The sequence below is a fragment of the Amphiprion ocellaris genome, chromosome 16 (assembly GCF_022539595.1).
Source record: "Amphiprion ocellaris isolate individual 3 ecotype Okinawa chromosome 16, ASM2253959v1, whole genome shotgun sequence".
Lineage (NCBI taxonomy): Eukaryota > Metazoa > Chordata > Actinopteri > Pomacentridae > Amphiprion > Amphiprion ocellaris.
This window is the reverse complement of record NC_072781.1, coordinates 34467647-34486766: the sequence shown is the minus strand read 5'-3', so window position 1 is coordinate 34486766 and position 19120 is coordinate 34467647. Positions and strand designations below refer to the sequence as shown.

The window sequence follows — 19120 nt, the reverse complement described above, 5'->3', positions numbered from 1 at the left end:
CATTTAAAGAACCCACTGACCAAAAACAGCCACAAAGAGACACAAAACGACCACAAAGACAAGAAAAATTATTAGGAAGGGACAAAAACAGCCACAAAGAGACACAAAACGACCACAAAGAGAAGAATAATAACCAGAAAGAGCCGAAAACAGCCACAAAGAGGCGGTCAAAAAGCAGAACTGTTCCTCTAAATCCTGAATGTATTTGTGGGTGAAACATTGCAGCGCTGCTACCAGTTAAAGTAAAATTAACTTCTCAGACTTTTCACATTTGCTGTAACCTTGGAAAAACGAGCAGACAGTTTGTTAGAATAAAAGGATGTGATTGGAGTGTTTTACTTCTGCTTCTCCTCTTCAGTCTACTAAATCCTGGATAATGCGATAAATGACATCCTTACCTTGTCTCCATCCAGCATGGTGGCGCTGCTCAGCAGGTCTTTGGGACCGAAGGGAAGCTGCTTCTGTTGACCCTCGACGGTCATCACCAGTCGACCCATCTCTGGGTCTGGTTTGGCTCCGCCCCCTGCTACAGGTGTCAGCTCCGCCTCCTCGTCCTCTTTCTTCACCTCCACCTTCACCTCCACTGCTCCCTTCACACCGTCCTCCATGTTCTCCGTCTTCACAGATCAACATCTCCAGTTATCTTTCCTCACTAGTTTATTTATTTATTTAGCCTTTATTTCTACAGGTAGTCTCACTGAGACACTGGGTCTCATTCCAGTCTAATGGAACCACACAGAGTCCAGTTATTCTACCATACCTGTCCGTTCTCGGTGCCTCCTCGCTCCACCTGGACCTCCTCCGGTTCCTTCTTGATCTCCTTGCGTGGAGCTTTGGAGATGGCTTTGAGGACAGTTCCTTCGAATCGCTCTTTGCTGATCTCATCCAGTGAGTCGGGGTCTCTGGTTTTGAAGCCGAACGGCGTCCACTGCAGCAGGAAGATATTTGGTTGAAAGGAAACAACTCATTTTAGATCAGTGGGTTTCAGACTGAGCCTAAACATGAAGCTAAAAACACAAAGAAGAATCCAACGGTTCACACAGAACTCAACCTGAGAGTCTGAATTACAATCTGCTTTAACTCTGGATGTTCAGGATTTAAATCGATAAGATGAAGATGGTCGAGGCTCACTTTGTCCTGGGCAGCTGCTAGTGCTGCAGCTACTTCCTCCTTCTTCTTCTTCTCTGCCTCCTTCTCCGCCTCCTTCTCCTGCTCCTCCTTCTTCTTCTTCTCCTCTTCCTCTCGTCGTTTCTGCTCGTGCAGGATTTGGTCTGCAACCTTCTTCGTCCTCCTCAGCCTGATCGCCCTCTTCCTGGACTTCACCTGCAGATAGAACCAGATGACCTCTGAGGACGTCCAACCAGACGCCTGCAGAGACAAAACAACAACCTCGGCTCTGCTGGGACTCACCGTCATCGCTGTGAACTCCACCTCTTTGTGGATGTCGTTGGCGTTGAACTCGGTGTCGCTGAAGTTTTCGCAGACATCGAAGGGAAGTTCTCCGTGTTCCTCTGAGGAGATGACGCCCTCCTCATCTCCCAGACGGCTGATGATGCCCTGGAACAGGATTTACCAGAACCAGCCAGTGGTGAAGGCAGGGAACCAACAACATCAGACACAAACACACAGGAAGACGTGTTGCTGATGTGGAGTTAAAGGACGATTGCTGACGGTCTGAGGAGACCAATAACTGATCATCATTAGGAGCTCGTTAGTACCAGAATGAGACTACAGGAACGGAACAGAACAATACTGAGTGATGACACGTAGGATGTTCCCTCCTGTGAATTGATTGATTGATTGAGATCAATAACAGTTTGTCTCCTTTAGCTCTGTCTCCCACTAAGGTCCAGATGTTACAGCTGTGTGAGTGAGTGTGTGTGTGTCTGAGGCTCAGGTTGTGTTACCAGCTCTCTGGTCTCCTTGGTGTAGCTGAAGGTGAAGGGGATCTTGGGCTTGATGTTTGCCGCCCTCCTCTTCCTGGTCACCAGGTCCACCAGCAGGTTGATGAGGACGTGGTCGTTCTTCAGCAGCGTCACGCCGCAATCCCGATGGTCAAACGTCACGTTGGTCCTGATGGGGCCGATGTTGGCGTGAATCTGACCAGGATACCCGGGCATGTTGGGCTGGAGATGGAGAGGAGGTCAGGATACAGAGAGGCAAAGAGACACAAAACCACCACAAAGAGACGCAAAGAAATCACAAAGAGACACAAAACCACCACAAAGAGCCACAAAACCACCACAAAGAGACACAAAACCACCACGAAGAGACACAAAAAAAAATCACAAAGAGACACAAAACCACCACAGAGCTTCAGGTGGTGGTGTTTGTGCCTCCTCAGGTGTAGCGGTTCTCCTTCAGTTGTGTTCAGGTGGGTGTTGTGTGTCTCACTGACTCAGTACAGATGGAGTCACACCGAGCACGCTCACCGAGGGCTCTATGATTGGCTGGCTCACGATGCCCTCGTACAGCTCCGGGTCCAGCCTCATGTTGGGTCCCAGCTCCACCTTGGCTTTCCTCTTCATCTTCATCAACTCCTCGTCGCCGTCGCCGTCGGTCTCCTCGGCGATGGGGGCGATGACATCAGAGGAGGCGGAGCATAGCGTGAGGAGGAGGGGCTCCTTGACTCGCTGGATCCTGATGGCTCTCTTCCCTGACCTCAGCTGACCCCAGGACAGGTGGAAGACCACAGGTAAGAGTCAGGTAACATCTAACTGTTGGTTGTAAATTAGTAAAACTATAAATGTAAAATAGTTTCTAGACCATGACAAGAATCCGTGTATGGTTCGCTCTTTCGCTGTTCCATTCCAATATAAAATGAGAAAAAAAATTTATTTTTTTTTGTTTGTTTTTCAGTTTATAAAACCAAAATGTAGAAATGTATTATTTAACTAATGAAAAAACCACAGTGTTGGATTTTTGCTCTAGCTTTTTAAACCCCAAACACAAAATACGGCTGTTGTTTTATTTTGTAGCAACACCGGAAGTCACCAAGGAAGAACAGTTTAGAGCTGGTCTGGACTGTGAACACATCTAGAATGGCTGTTCTCGAGCTCTTTTCCTATTTCATTCTCTTTGAGTGGAAAACCCACGCAGAAATCATGGAGCTCCACGTTGTTCTATAATGAGAGTCAGGAGGTTCTGCTGGAGAACAGTTTAAGAAGATCAATCATGTGTCTGATGCTGATTTGGAGAGAGCTGGAATTTGTTCTGTTAACCACAGATGTTATTTTCAGTGCCATATTTTATTAACTGTAGAATGTTATGTTTCACTTCTGAGTGTTTTACAGTCAGATCTGACATGTGGACGACAGTTTATGATGGGATACTGGTCATCTACTGGTGCTGATGTTCTAGTTTAACTGGTGAGCAGGTTAACTGGTGATAGTTTCCGTCTCCAGATGTTTTGTCCAGACCAGATCTGGCTGTGTGTGAAAACCTGTTGAAAAATGTCGGCGTCACTACTTAATAAAGTCTATATCCATGTAAATATCACCTAAAGACGGTAAAAAGAAACGTGCTGGAGAAATAAAAAAACACATATTTTTATGAACGGTGAGAGGAAACGATGGAATCCAGAGATAAAATTAGAGATCGAGACTGAAAGATAAAGACAGAGTTAGAGTTTGAGCTCCAGATTTATACATCTGGAGGTGAGATTTGTGTGTCTGGAGAGTGAATTGTGGTGTTTGCCAGTATCTGATTTAATGACATGCTGTTAATTCACCTTAGAGTTCATATATGGCAGCATAATCATTTCAGTGTCCAACAGGAATATCTGTAGCTGTAGCGTTCAGATTTGACTGTACTTCAGTACATCCAATAAGTGCTCATAGATCACTGTAGAATGAATAAACTATTGTTGGTTTTGACCAGATGGGATCATTTACTTCCATTTTTATTTAATATTGTCAGCGGCTAACGTGCTCTGAAATGATGGTTAGAACGGAGGACTGAACATGTTTTATTGTTTTCTGAGTGACTAGTTTTAACAACGTGGTCTCGGCTTGTTCTGATGTATTTTATCAGATCCAGCTGATGTTCTGCTGCGTGATGTTCTGATGTATTTTTATCAGATCCAGCTGATGTTCTGCTGCATGTTGTTCTGATGTATTTTATCAGATCCAGCTGATGTTCTGCTGCGTGTTGTTCTGATGTATTTTATCAGATCCAGCTGATGTTCTGCTGCATGTTGTTCTGATGTATTTTATCAGATCCAGCTGATGTTCTGCTGCGTGTTGTTCTGATGGGAGGCTGCTGAGGGTCTGAGTGTTTCTGAGAACAAACCCGAGTTAAACCTGAAGTTCTGCTCTGGATCTGTTCCACTGAACTCACACTAACAGACAGCAGTGGACGTGCTTCTATGTTGTGGGTTTTCTTGGTGCGACATTAATTAGTTTTGTGTCTCGTTATTAACCAGGCAGCCTGTGTTAAGTTGTGATTATCCCCAGTCAACCTGGACGTGTTTCCTGAACAATCACCAGGTGTTAAACACCTGACAGGATGACAAAGATCTATGTGGATGAAGTGGGATGTTTATCGGACTGATCAGTGGCATGATGAGTCAGACTGTGGTCTCTAATTTTATCTCTGGATTCCATCATGTCCTCTCACCGTTCATAAAAATATGTTTTTTTTTAATTTCGTCAGCACATTTCTTTTTACTGTCTACAGATGTTCTTTACATGGATACAGACTTCATTAAGGAGTGATGCCGATGTTTTTCCGCAGGTTTTCTTTATCTAGTATTTTTATCTTCACACACAGCCAGGTCTGGTCAGGACGAATCTGCGACGAAACATCTGGAGACGGAAACTATCACCAGATAACCTGATTAAACTGGAACAGGTTGGAATCACCAGAGTTCTTCACATTTTAATACTTAAAAATACTTCCTTGGAATATTAAAGCGATTTTGTTCACACTGAGATCATGAGCTCTCAGTGTGATGCGTCTACTTCCTCTAAATAAGACAAACATGTCTTTGCTGTTTTCAGAGTACGTGGTTCGGAGTTTGGGACAGAGTAGTGACGTCAGGTTGCCACGAGTTCTGACTTTGATTTCCGGTTCTGGCGGCAGCTTCCACATGGGAAAAGGCTTTTTTTTTTTCCCTTTAAACCTTAAAATTTGTAAAAATGCAGCGTTTTTTCTTTCTCTATTTTTCGTTTGTCAAATTTCATTTTTAAACAAAAAAACAAAACGATTATTTGTTTTTTCTCATTTTATTTTGAAACGGAAAAACAAATGAGCAAACCGTACACGGATTCTTGACAAGTTGTTTTGATCATAAAGTAAAATTCTAGATTTGTTCATTGCTCTTTTGTGTCTCATTTTTGTAATATTGTCTCATTTTTGTTGTTTTTTAAAATCTTTTTTTGTCTGATTTTTGATGGTTTTTTCTCATTTTTTTCCTTTTTGTCATTTTGTGTTTCCCTTTTGTCTCGCTTGTTGTTTTTTGTCTTATTTTTGTCATTTTGTGTTTTGCTGTATTTGTTGTTTTGTGTTTTTCCATTTTTTTTGTTGTTCTGTTTCTTTTTTTGTCTTGTGTCATTTTTGTATTTTGGATTTTTTTTGTCCATTTTTTTGTCGCTTTAAAACTTGTTTATCAAATATTTTTTCTCTTTCTTTGTTTTGACACAAAATGAGACACAAAATGACAAAAAATGTCATGTTTTTGTCATTTTCTGTCTTTTTTTTGTTTTGTGTTTCCTTTTTATCTGGCTTGTGTTTTGTTGTCTTCCTTTTGTCATTTTGTGTTTTGCTTTTTCGTTGCTTTGTCAATCGTTTTGTGTCATTTGTCCAGTTTTTGTCATTTTGAAATCTTTTTGTCTAATTTTTTGTCTCTTGCTGTCAGGTTGTTCCTGATGTTTAGTAAAAAGTAGTGGTGGGACGCGACTAAAAAAAATTAATCTAATTAATTACAGGCTTCGTAATTAATTAATCGCAATAATTGCAGTTTTGTCAAATAGCAATATTTGACACAATAAGTGAAGTTTTTCAATTCAAATAAAATTGTGGTTGACAGTTGAATCAATGAATAGACATATACGTGTTTATAATTTAAAATTTATTTTAAAAAAAGGAAAATGGGACATATAGAAAAAAGTGATTTTGATGACTTAAAGCCTGAATTTATTATTTTTTTCTACTGTATGACACATAAAATCAGCATAAGTAGTTCAAAGAGCTTCAGAAAGTTGAAAATCCAGAGATTCATTCTGTTTTCATCTTTTCTGGGTCTGATAAATGGTGTAATTTTGATGGTTCTTTTTATAGGACTATCAATTTTTATTTATGTAATTTTTTTTATAAACAAAAAGTTTATAATTAAGTTATTAAAAGAGATATTTTTGTTGTTTTGGTTATTCCTCCTCCAAGGAGGCAGAGCCTTGATGGAGTAAAAACTTAAACCACAAAAATGTTTAATTTCTATTTATCTGCATTTTTCATCTGTCTGCTACATTCACAGATTACTGCAAATCTAAGTGCAATTATAGCGATTTTATTCAACATTTGAAGACTTTCTGTAAACTCAAGCACTGTCTAGAAAAGTGGTCTATTATGGGATGGCTCCACCGTTAGCCGTGAGCATGACTCGTAGCTAATGTTAGCTCTGGTGCTAACAGCAACATGTTTTACATTGAGGTGATACCGCCAGCTTGAAGTGCTGCAGTGATCAGAAAACTCTTTGTTGTACAATTTGCACACAACCAGGCTTTTATCCAAGCTGCCATCGGGAAGATTTTTAAAAGGAAACTTTCTGCCCAACAAGCTCAATCTCATCTTCCTTCACTGTTCACCAGTGCCTGACTTCACTCAGTACTTCCTGTGCTTCTTCTTCATGGCTACAAACAGACATCAGGTTCATTACCGCCACCTACTGGGCTGGAGTGTTCATCAGAGTTACCAGTGTGCCAGAAATGAGGGAACTGAGGAGGGTGAAATTAATGGCGTTATTTTTAACGCGTTATTTTCGCGGTAATTAATTAATCGAAATTAACGCGTTAAAGTCCCAGCCCTAGTAAAAAGATAATTCCTTAAATGTGAACATTTCTGCACTACACCAAAGGAACCATTAGGAGTTGTGGTTGTTTCTAGGTTATTATGCTGTGGTTTCACTGGTTTTACTGGAGATCAGACTGGACTGGATGTGGAACTAAGGTGAGTTTGACTCTCCTGATCTAGTGGAACCTTCTACAGAACAGATCTGACCACTGAGGAGCAGCGAAGACCTCCTGCATCTGTTCTCACCTCCACCACGGTGAACTCCACCTCCTCGTTGGCGTCTTCCTCAGTGAAGTCCACGTCACTGAAGTTCTCTTTGATGTCGAAGGGAAGTTCTCCGTGTTCCTCCGACCTGATGATTCCTTCTCCGTCCTTCAGGCTGACGATGACTCCCTGAAGTGTAAAACAAACATCCAGGATGAATAAATCCCAGACTGCTGAGCATTTAGGTTCCAACGTTCAACCAGCTGAACATCAAAACATCAACTTCAACTACAGAAGATCAGCCTCCTCCACAGAGGTCCAGAATTCAGATTAAACTCGATTAAAACTCATTAAACTGGACTAAAGCACAGATCAAACTGGATTAAAGTTCCGATTAATCCAGACTAACGCTCAGACTAAACTAGATTTAAGATCAGATTAAACTGGATTAAAACTCAGACTGATCTGGACTAAAACTTGGATTAAACTGGACTAAAGCTCAGACTAATCTGGATTAAACCTCAGACTGATCTGGATTAAAGCTCAGACTGATCTGGATTAAAGCGCAGACTGATCTGGATTAAAGCTCAGACAGATCTGGATTAAACCTCAGACTGAGCTGGATTAAAGCTCAGACTGATCTGGATTAAAACTCAGACTAATCAGCACTGAAACTCAGATTTAAACTGGACTAAAGCTCAGATTTAAACTGGACTAAAACTCAGACTAATCAGGACTAAAGCTCAGACTAATCCGGACTAAAGCTCAGACTAAATCCCTGCTGACCTTCTCTCGGACCTCCCCGGTGTGGCTGAAGGTGGCAGGGATCTTGGGCTTGACGTTGGTGGCCCTCCTCTTCTCGGACACGATGTCGGTCAGCAGGTTGATGAGGACTTGGTCGTTCTTTAGCAGCGTCACCGTGCTGTCCTTCCTGTCGAAGGGCAGGTTGGTCCTCAGAGGGCCGATGTCCACGTACACCTGGCCGGGATAGGCTCGCTCCCCGGGCTGCTAAACAAAGAACGTTCTCAACCTGAGCATCAGTGACACAAGAAGCAGCCTCTAAAGGTTAAAGTCAGTCTGCAGTAAAACCAGATTAAACTGGCTTAAATCTGAGGTTCAAACTGGAGTCAAATTAAAACCAGATTAACACTCTAAATAAATCATATTAAACCAGATTAAAAGTGAATAAAGCCAAATTAAACCAGATTAAACTGGGTTAAACCTGAGGTTTAAACTGGGCCCGAAATCAGATTAAACCAGATAAAAACTGTGAATAAAATCGGATTAAACCAGATTAAACTAAAATAAAACTGTGAATAAAGTCAGATTAAAGTTAGATTAAACAAGATTAGACCAGATAAAATCAATTAACCCTTTAAGCGCCAAAGTCGCAATATTGCGACAAAAAACATTGCTGAACATAACAAGCTATAGCTGCAAATATGGTGCCTCACATGGTTACTACTTTACACCAGGAGATGGCGGACATCTGGAACTTCAATCTGAGCATCATTTGTGGGCGTGTTTTCATTCAAAGTTTTGGAGTTTATAGAGTTTGAAAACCGCCTCCCGGTCGAGGAGACGAGGGTCGTAGTCGGAGCGCAGCAGAGCGCAAGACAATGCGAGAAAACTCACCATTCTGAGAGGTTTGTTCACTGTTGACAAAGTACTTCGTCAAGTAATGGCTGACTCTGAAGAGGAATATTCACCCTCTGATGAAGATGTTCAGTCGTCCAGTGAGACAGAAAGTAACGCTGCGTCTGTGCGTAATGGCAGCGAGTCCATGCGCCATGACAGTCCACAAGCAGCACATACTGGAGCCGATGCTTTGCTTCACCGTGTCCAGGGTGGCAAGAGGGGACGTGGTGGGTGTAGCAGGGGTGGTCAAAACACTGCTAATAGTGAGGTGGGTAGCGGGGATGCAAAAAAAACGCGGAAATAGCTGCAGACGTGGGAGAAAATGCACTGATAATAGCGGCGGAGGCCGCAGTGGCGTTCACGGCCCCGCCGTAAATGACGATGATGATGGCTGGGTTTGCTTGAGAGATGAGGAACAGTGTCACAAGTGGATAAGACATTTAGATGAGCCTGATGGGTATCGTGGAGACAGGAATCTGACAAATTCTGAGCCAAGCAATGCCATCTTGATCGATAAACGATCTGGTGACGTCATAATATGCAAATTAGATGAGTGAACTTACTCCCATCACAAACTTTGGATCATACTGATGATTTTACTCATTTACAGTATACCTTTATCTCTAATCATTTTCAAGTTACAACCTTTTGAAAAAGTGATATCAAAACTGAATATTTTATTGAAAAACTGTGGCGCCTAAAGGGTTAAAACTATGAATAAACCAGATTAAATTCAAATTAAAGTCAGATTAAAGTCAGATTAAATCAGATTAAAATTGCGATTAGTCAGATTAAACCAGATTAAACCTGTGATTACAGTCATATTAAACCAGATTAAAGTCAGATTAAACCATATTAAAGTCAGTTTAAACCAGATTAAACCTCTAAATAAACCATATTAAACCAGACTAAACTAGATTAGTCAGAATAAACCAGATTAAATTCAGACTAAATCAGATTAAAGTCAGATTAAACCAGATTAAATTCAGACTAAACCAGATTAAAGTCAGATTAAACCAAATGAAACCAGATGAAACCTCTGACCTGCTGTTCTGTGATCGGCTGACTGACGACGGCTTCATAAATCTCCGTGTCGACGTTCTCAGTTCCACCTGGAGCCACTTTCACATCCGTCGCGATCAAACTAGCGTTCTGAGACACAAACATTTTCTACTGTTTTTATCAAACAGAACGTTTCTGGAGAACCTGACAGCAGAAATCCTCCAGAGGAACCACTAAAGGAGGCGCTAAGGTGTGCTAATTTAAGGCAGTATTATCTATCGTTAAGGTGAACCTTCTCCCTGCAGGCGGTGAAGTGGACTCGGACTCCAGGGGTCATTGCTTTAGGGTTCCCAAAGAAGGCATCGAAGCTGAACGTGAACTTCTCCAGATCCTCACGTTCTATGTAGCCAAACGACGGCTGGAGACAAAACCAGAACATTAGAAGAACACTAGCAGAACATTAGCAGAACACTAGCAGAATACTAGCAGAACACTAGCAGATCATTAGAAGAACACTAAAAGAACATTAGCAGAACATAACCAGAAGATTAGCAGAACATTACCACAACATAAAACAAAGCATTACCACAACATTATCACAACATAACCAGAACATTACCACAACATAAACACAACATAACCAGAACATTACCACAACATAAACAGAACATAACCACAACATAACCAGAACATTACCACAACATAACCACAACATTACCAGAACATAACCACAACATTACCACAACATAACCACAACACAACATTACCACAATATAACCAGTATATTACCAGAACATAAAAACATTACCAGAACATAACCACAACATAACCACATTACCAGAACATAACCACAAAATAACAACACAACATTACCACAACATAATCAGAACATTACCAGAACATAACCACAACATAACCAGAACATATCCACAACATAACCAGAACATTACCACAACATTACCAGAACATAAAAACAACATTACCAGAACATAACCACAACATAACCACATTACCAGAACATAACCACAACACAACCACATTACCAAAACATAACCAGAACATTACCACAATATAACCACATTAACACAACATAACCAGAACATTACCACAATATAACCACATACCACAACATAACCACATGACAAGAACATTATTAGAACATTACCACAACAGAACCACGACATGACAGAAACATTATCAGAACATTCCCACAACATAACCAGAACATAACCAGAACATAACCACAACATAACCAGAACATTAACACAACATTAACAGAACATAAAAACAACATTACCAGAACATAACCACAACATAACCACATTACCAGAACATAACCACAACACAACCACATTACCACAACATAACCAGAACATTACCACAATATAACTACATTACCACAACATAACAACATGACCAGAACATTATCAGAACATTACCACAACATAACCAGAACATAAACAAAGCATTACCACAACATTACCACAACAAAACCACATTACCACAACATAAACAAAGTATTTCAACATAACCAGAACATTACCACAACATAACCAGAACATTAGCAGAACACTACCAGAACATAACCAGAACGTAAGCAGAACGTAAACAAAGCATTACCACATTACCACAACAAAACCACAACATTACCACAACATAAAGTATTACAACATAACCAGAACATTACCACAAAATAACCAGAACATTAGCAGAACACTACCAGAACATAACCAGAACATTAGCAGAACACTACCAGAACATAACCACAACATAACCACATTACCAGAACATAACCACAACATAACCACAACATTACCAGAACGCCAAACTAACTCCATGTTTGTGTCTTTTTACTGTTTCTAGACATGTTTGTCTTCCACATTCTGAAGCTTCTTTAGTTATAAAACCTGAATTGGAAACATCTGAAGCACCGGGATGGAACCAGAATGGAACCAGGATGGAACCAGAATGGAACCAGGATGGAACCAGGATGGATTCTGTTCTAAACATCCACTCATTAATCACAGGAGAAGCTCTAGATTTCTGTGGTTTTAATCTGAGGTTCTGTCAGTTAAAGGCTGCAGGTGTTCCACCAATCAACACGTTTAGACGCAGAAAAACACAAGAATCAGGTTTGAAACGTTCCACCAAACGTTCATTAGGAAGAAGTGTCTCAAACTGACCCCGATAAAGGAGATGATTCCTGTAGATCTTCCAGGAGGAGGTCTGAGGACAGAAGGTCACCTTCATCATGAGAGGAAACTTTTTAGAGATTCTGAGACTGAAAGGAGCTGAATGAAAGAACGACTCACTTTTCGAACATTCGTTTCCCCAGCAGCCCTAGACCTTTGCTCCTCCTGGACTCGGGTCTGGGTCTGGGTTTGGGTTTGGGTGCTGGTTCTGGCTCAGGGGCAAGCGCTTTGGGGACGGCCGGTTCCTCTGGAGGCTTTTTAGTCTCAGCTGGAGTCGAATCGGCAGCCGGAGCCGAAATCAGAGCTTTGATCTGAGAGAAACAAACACTCATCACGTTCTCCACCCAGAAGAACCTGATCCAGAACCAGGAGACATTAATGCTGGTTCTGTTTTCCACAAACAGAACCTTCATTCAGCAGTTAAACATGAAAATATTAGGAAATGACCAGAAACCAGATCCAGTGTTCAGACTGAGACTCCTGGATGGATTTAAACTGATCTGGAGTCAGTTTCTACCAGAACTCAGATGTTCCTCCTCCTAAATGTCATGGTTCTATCTAAATGTCATGGTTCTATCTGCTGGACTGATGAGGTTCTGGAAAAGTCCATTAAAAAGTGATAAATCTGGACCCACCTCTATGGACTTCAAGGACCTGGAATGTTCTAAGTGAGACTAAACTTAAAGACTGGAAGCAGGAAAAGAGAACGTCGCCTGGAGAAAGTTCTAGAGTAGACCTACCGACAACTGTCCAGATGTCAGTAGGTCTACTCTAGAACTTTCTCCAGGGGACGTTCTCCTCTATGGACTTCAAGGACCTGGAACTCTGGAAACATTCCCGGGATGAAGGTAGAACTCTGATCATTAATAAAGAACCAGAACATAAAAGTGATTATTGATTAATGAGTTGATCAACAGAAAGTTTAACTGCAGAGGAGGAAAAGTACTACAGTAAAAAATACTGGTACTGCATTTAATATTCATTATGATTATCAGCTGAAGTACTCAGTCTGAATCAATCAATCTGATCAGATTATTGATCACTTTTAGAATAACCTGAAATAAATACAAGAATCACTGCAGCTGCTGATTGATTATTGATCAGGACCATAGATCAGGACTACTGATCCGGACTCACCCACTCTGGCTGATCAGGAGGCGGGTTCGGCATCGGTTCTTCCACCACCGTCTGGACAAAGACAAAAGTTTATTTTAATCAGACTCAGTTAATCAGGAAGTTTCACTCAATCAGCCGATCAATAATCAATAACACGGGTTGTCTCTGAGACGCTCCAGAGCCGGACTGAGGGCGGCTCACCTCCGCTGTCCAGCCGGGCGGAGGGAAGGCCGGGAACCCGAATGGAGGGACACAGGCCGGCGGTGGGATCGGAGGGAGCGGCGCCGGGCCGAAGGCTGCGGGGTCCGAAGGAGGAATCCCGACAGGCGGCGGCAGACCCGGAGGAGGCACTGGAGGCGGGACGGGAGGTCCAGGCTCGGGTCCCCACGGCTCAGGAGGACCTTCCGGACCCCTGTCCGGAGGTCCCCAACCCGGCGGAGGCAGAGGCCTGTCGGGGCAGCAGTCCTCGGGGCGGAGCCGCCACTCCTCCCGGGGATGTCTCAGGTCGTCCAGGTGAAGCCTCCAGTCGTCGGGGTGTGGACGCCTCCAGGGGTCGGGGTGACGGCCCCAGTCCTCCGGAGGACCAAGCCAGTCGTCGGGGTGAGGCCCCCAGCCCGGCGGCGGAGGTCCTCTGAGGTCCCAGTCCGGAGGCGGAGGCCGTCTCGGCCCCCATCCTCCGGGCGGCGGAGGGCCCCACTCCTCCGTGGGAGGAGGCCACCCGTCCGGCGGGGGAGGACCCCAGCCTCCAGGCGGGGGAGGACCCCAGCCTCCAGGCGGCGGAGGGCCCCAACCCCCGTGGGGCGGAGGCCCCCAGCCCGGTGGCCCCACGTCGAATGGAGATCCGTCGTCAGGCGGGGGTCCCATAGGGGGTCCCATGGGGGGTCTGCCCCGCTTTGGTCCGTCTCCTCGGCCCATGTCCTCAGCGGCCACGGCAGGCAGCAGCAGCTAACCGGCTAAAGGCTCCGACCGCTGCCGCTCATCGGTTCACCCAAAGCTTCGTCTCCGTTTGGTGGGAGAATCCACCGAGATCTAGTAAATGATAATAAATGATAATAAATGATAATAAATGAGATATCCAGCGGGACAATTCAGATAATTTCAGCGGGAAGTTCAGAATTCAGCGTCGGACTCGAAGCTCCGTCCTCCGGCTCTGCTCCGCTGCTCTTCCGGTCCCCTGATGGCGGCTGCGGTCTGCAGCGCCTCCAGCAGGCCGGAGGACGGAAGTACAACAACATCTACTTCCACCACTACTACTACTATAATACTACTAGTACTAGTACTATACTACCTCTACTACTACTAGTACTACTACTATACTATCTCTACTACTACTAGTACTACTACTATACTATCTCTACTACTACTAGTATTAGTACTATGCTATCTCTACTATTACTATACTATCTCTACTACTACTAGTACTATACTATCTCTACTACTACTAGTACTATACTATCTCTACTAGTACTAGTACTATACTATCTCTACTACTACTAGTACTAGTACTATACTATCTCTACTACTACTAGTACTACTACTATACTATCTCTACTACTACTAGTTCTACTACTGTACTATCTCTACTAGTACTAGTACTATACTACCTCTACTACTACTAGTACTACTACTATACTATCGCTACTACTACTAGTACTAGTGCTGTACTATCTCTAATACTACTAGTACTAGTACTGTACTATCTCTAATACTACTAGTACTACTACACTACATTTATTACTATTAGTACTATGCTAACTCTACTAGTACTAGTACTATATACTATATCTGCCTACTACTAGTACTACTACTATACTACCTCTACTACTACTAATACTACTATAGTGTTTAATCTCAGGGGCACATAAAAAATGACATCAATGATATTTAAGCACTAAAATATTTTTATTTTACTTTATATTAAAATCAAATGTTTTTTGTTTGCTTTTACGTAAATGCATCATCTGAAACAATGAGGGGCTGGTGTTAAATGTGGAACATCAGGAACATTGGAACTAAAATGTTTTAGTTTAATGATGTTCAGAATCCTATTAGTCCAGCAGTAGGATCCAGATGTCTCCTGTCCTCAGATACGTTCAGATCATAGACTGTTTAAACAGTCTATGGTTTAGATCCAGACCTTCTGGATTCATCTTCAGGAGTTTACATCATTCCTGGACTCACTAATATCTGTGGAGAGATGAACTGTCAGGCCTGCCTCTGCAGGTTCTAGGTGGTGCTCCACCCTCCCTTTGTTGTGTTTCCTTTTTAGGAATGTGTGGCACTGAGACGGTGGCGGCAGGTGTAGGAAATCCTCATCAGAGTAATCAGCTGAAGTGGGAGCAGACACTGCAGAGCCAATCAGCTTCAACTTCTCCACCATATAACCGGACTCTTCTTTTCATTCTTCGCTGGATTGTTGATGTTACTAGTCAGTGCTGACTGAGTCATTCCACCGTTCCTTATTCTTGTGAATTCTAGTAATTGTGGTTTTGTCTCTTCCCCTCTCAGCCTGGACTGCCTTTTCCTCATGTGATCACCTGCCTCTGGGATTTCTGGACTCACCTGCTCACCAGCCAGCCGGTATCTACTGACCCACCTCCAAGCCACCGCTTCCACCTTTTGAGCCTCAGCCCCCATTCTTCCTAGTTGCTGGCTGTGCACCAGTCCGAGCTGATTGGTCAGGTTATTAGTTTTTAGTTCTAGTGGTTTGCCTTACGTTTTTGGCGCTCTTAGCTTTCCTTAGTTATTCCAGTTATAGGTTTTGCATTTGCGATCAGATTTGCTTGTATATAGTGTTTACTTAAGAGTTTCTAGTCAAGTTAGTCATAGTCCTTGTTGTCACTTTGCTTATAGACAAGTTCCTTAGTGTACAGTTTATTCTGATTCGTATGAAGTACGCCATGAGCCTTTTTAGCTCTCTCGTTTGAGTATGTCCTTAGCTCTTGCAGATTCTAGTATTGACGACTTTAGTTTAGAGTATCTGAGTTCTCCTGCCCAGGTTATACCTGCCGTGGGTCAGTTTCAGTCAGTTGAAGTTTTCGTTTAGTCCTCCTGCCATTAGAGGTGCAATAGATCTTTGGTTTTTGTTCCCCCAGTAGTTCCGGTTACTCTTCCGTTTTTTTTTTTTTTTGTGTACTGTAGGGATTTGTAGTTTCTGTGCATTATTGTATTGTGAATAAACTCTTATTGCTGCATTTCTCTCGCCTCTCTCTCATTTTCCTGCGTCTGAGCTACTGAGTGAAACTTTAACATGAACGGTAAACAGTTTACAGCTACAGTTATATATTTATTTACTTAATGCATCATCACAAACCTGATGGTGCAGTATTAGATTGTCCCTCTGGTTTGTCCCTCTGGTTTTTCCCTCTGGTTGTCCCTTTGGTTCTCCCTCTTCCTGGTCCTCAGCTCTCCTCCCCTTGACATGACCTCACTGCTTTCACTTTTTTATTTGGGGCATAAAGGACGTAATGTCCCTTTGTCCATCTGCCTGGTGGACAGACCGTCTGACTGGTGGACAGACAGTCTTTCTGCCAGTCAGTCAGCACCAGGAGCAAAGCCTTCTACAGTTTGGGTCCATCGCTCTGATTCCTCCGTAGAGACACTTTAGTTTCAGGACTGGAGCAGATCATTGTTCTAAAGAGATCAATTTATTCTTCAGTCAGCACAGGGGCCTACAGGAGCCTAGAGGACTCTGGTAGAGGGATTTGTCCCTGGTCCCAGAGCTGGATGCTTCAGATCTGTGGTGGTTCTCCCACCAACTGGCCTAATCTCCATCTGTGGGATGCTGCTGCTGCTGACCTTCCTCCAGCCCACTGCTTCCAGCTGCCCATTTCCACCAGTCCAGAGGCGGATCCAGATTAATTTTAGTGGGAGGGCACAGGGGGGTACAACAGATCTTTTGGGGGGGCCACCGAAAAGTTGTAAGAAAAAATGAAAGCTGCTACCGACCTCTCGCTTTTACAAAGTATTTTTCATGTTTTTTTTTTCGCTCTTTAACCCAATAGGAAAGCTGTATATGACCTTTTCATTTTGGACTGTTAACATTCAAATTATGATGGACTTGTTTCCTTGTTTATGTAAATTACAGCATCATTAGCTGCAACATCTGCCTGTTATGTAAAACTGGTAGCTCAACGACAGCATCCTGAGGGCAATTAAGTGACAAATATTGTGCAAGAACAGCAATATTACAACCCTGTCAATTTCCACTTCTTAGAATGTTTACTGCCAATTATCACACATAAAACAAGAAATAATGTTCTGTACTTTTAGCAACCAGTTCTCAGCTGTAAACCATAAACATCACAGGGTTCTGTATGCTAATCAGTCTAAATCAGAATGAGAACTACCCACTACACAGTGACCAATAACAATCTGTTCCCTTGATCTGTGGTAAAATAATCTGAAATGTTCTGTGCAGTAATGTAAGTTTTAAAATACAATAAAATACAATAAGCAACACTCTATACATTTAATAGTAAACCTGAGAACAATAAACAGTAGCAATACTCCATATTCTTAAGTCATTTAATAGTGCACAGCTCATCAAACATCAGTGTTCTGCATAGAAATCAGACAAAGCTGCTCTCAATAATCTTTCACAGTGAGCAACATTATTTAGTCTTAATAAGTACCTCGTGCTCAGCTCTGGTTCTGAAGCATTTTAGTGCTGTGCAAAGTAATCAGTCTAGTTCAAGTTCTCTTTTTTTAAGAGATAAAACCACTTCAAAACAACTGTATTTTGTGATTTCCATGTGGGCTAGTAAACAACCTGATGAACTCATCCATATCCAAGGCCTTGGCTCTGTTGGATTCCACACTGAGCACCCCAAGGTCACTCAGTCTGTCATTGTTCATGGTGGTGCACAAGTGATTTTTTATTAGTTTCAGTGCTGAAAAGCTACGTTCACAAGCAGCTGTGCTTATAGGGAGGGCAACTGCAATTTTGCACAGTCTGAAGAGTTGAAAAAAGACTTCACTGAATGCTTCCAAGAAAACTGTGAACTCAAGCAAACTGGTGAGATCCTTCATTCAAGTTGCCTTCTTTCTATCCAAGATCCGTTTGGCTTGATGTAGCTCATGCTTAACATCATCCAGGTTTGTGTTGTAAATACTTCCCAAACACAACAGAGGAGTCTCCTTCAAAAAGCTGTTGCTTTTGGGGTTGACAGCTTGAATCCCCTTCATGATGTCACAGTTTGTTTTGGAAAAACGCTTCTCTAGCGCAGCCTTCACAGTGTCTAAGATAGGATAAAACAGTGTGACAGAAAGAGTCTTTATCTCTGTTTCTCTGACCAACTGTGGACGTAACAACAGATTCATGAAGAGCAGAGCTGATGTTCGGCTGCCTTTCGGAAACGCTCTCTGTGTTAATGTTGCATTTCTGAGCAACGTCTAGTACTTCTGTCCACAGCTCTCCAAAAAACACTTCATCTCTGTGTTGCTCCAATGTGTCCTGTAGCGCCTCAATGAGGTGGACAGCTCTGGCTAAGTCCAGTGATGGTGATTGCAGCACATCAGAAAGAAACTTGGTGTCTCCCAGTATCCTACCAAAAATTACCAGAAGGTCAATGAAGTTTAGGTCTATCTGCCCACTTAGTCCACGTGCTTCTACACATCTGTCTCCCCTGTTTTCATCATCAATGTCACGGAGGACATGGAGAACAGCTGGAAGCCGGTCCATGAGGTTTCAGCAAGCATGGAACCTGCAAGTCCACCTAACATCACTTAGTCTGGGCAACTCTGGAGGCTGATCCTGAAACATTCCACGCTGTATGTCCTGCCACTTCTGGTGTACATATGATCCACATAGAAATGTATACAGGCGCTGCATCAAAGAAAAAAAGCATTATGCCTCCAGCAGTGCTTTCACAGTGTCCACAATCACCAAACTGAGACAATGTGCATTACAGTGCACATAAAAAGCTTGCTGAGCCTGAGACTGTATCCGTGCAGATACA

At 42.7% G+C, this 19120-nt stretch overlaps 1 protein-coding gene across 3 annotated transcripts in view; it reads right to left on the bottom strand.

The window, feature by feature from the left end:
- si:dkeyp-121d4.3 (uncharacterized) overlaps positions 1-14327 on the bottom strand; it is a 28577-nt gene extending 14250 nt beyond the window's left edge. For 2 of the 3 annotated variants that reach the window (XR_008604428.1, XM_023263345.3), the window contains exons 1-14: positions 13362-14327; positions 13182-13232; positions 12165-12355; positions 12036-12078; positions 10145-10270; positions 9895-10002; positions 7999-8220; positions 7255-7401; positions 2433-2666; positions 1908-2126; positions 1411-1557; positions 1132-1323; positions 761-928; positions 399-617 (exon numbers count right to left, since the gene is read on the bottom strand). Coding sequence is in view for 2 of the 3 variants with exons in the window: in XM_023263345.3 (XP_023119113.2) it covers positions 399-617; positions 761-928; positions 1132-1323; positions 1411-1557; positions 1908-2126; positions 2433-2666; positions 7255-7401; positions 7999-8220; positions 9895-10002; positions 10145-10270; positions 12036-12078; positions 12165-12355; positions 13182-13232; positions 13362-14075 (2781 nt within the window). In the remaining variant the exon portion in view is untranslated. The remainder of the gene's footprint in view (positions 1-398; positions 618-760; positions 929-1131; positions 1324-1410; positions 1558-1907; positions 2127-2432; positions 2667-7254; positions 7402-7998; positions 8221-9894; positions 10003-10144; positions 10271-12035; positions 12079-12164; positions 12356-13181; positions 13233-13361) is intronic. The other variant, XM_055018864.1, reaches the window with a different exon arrangement.
- Positions 14328-19120: the final 4793 nt, after the last annotated feature.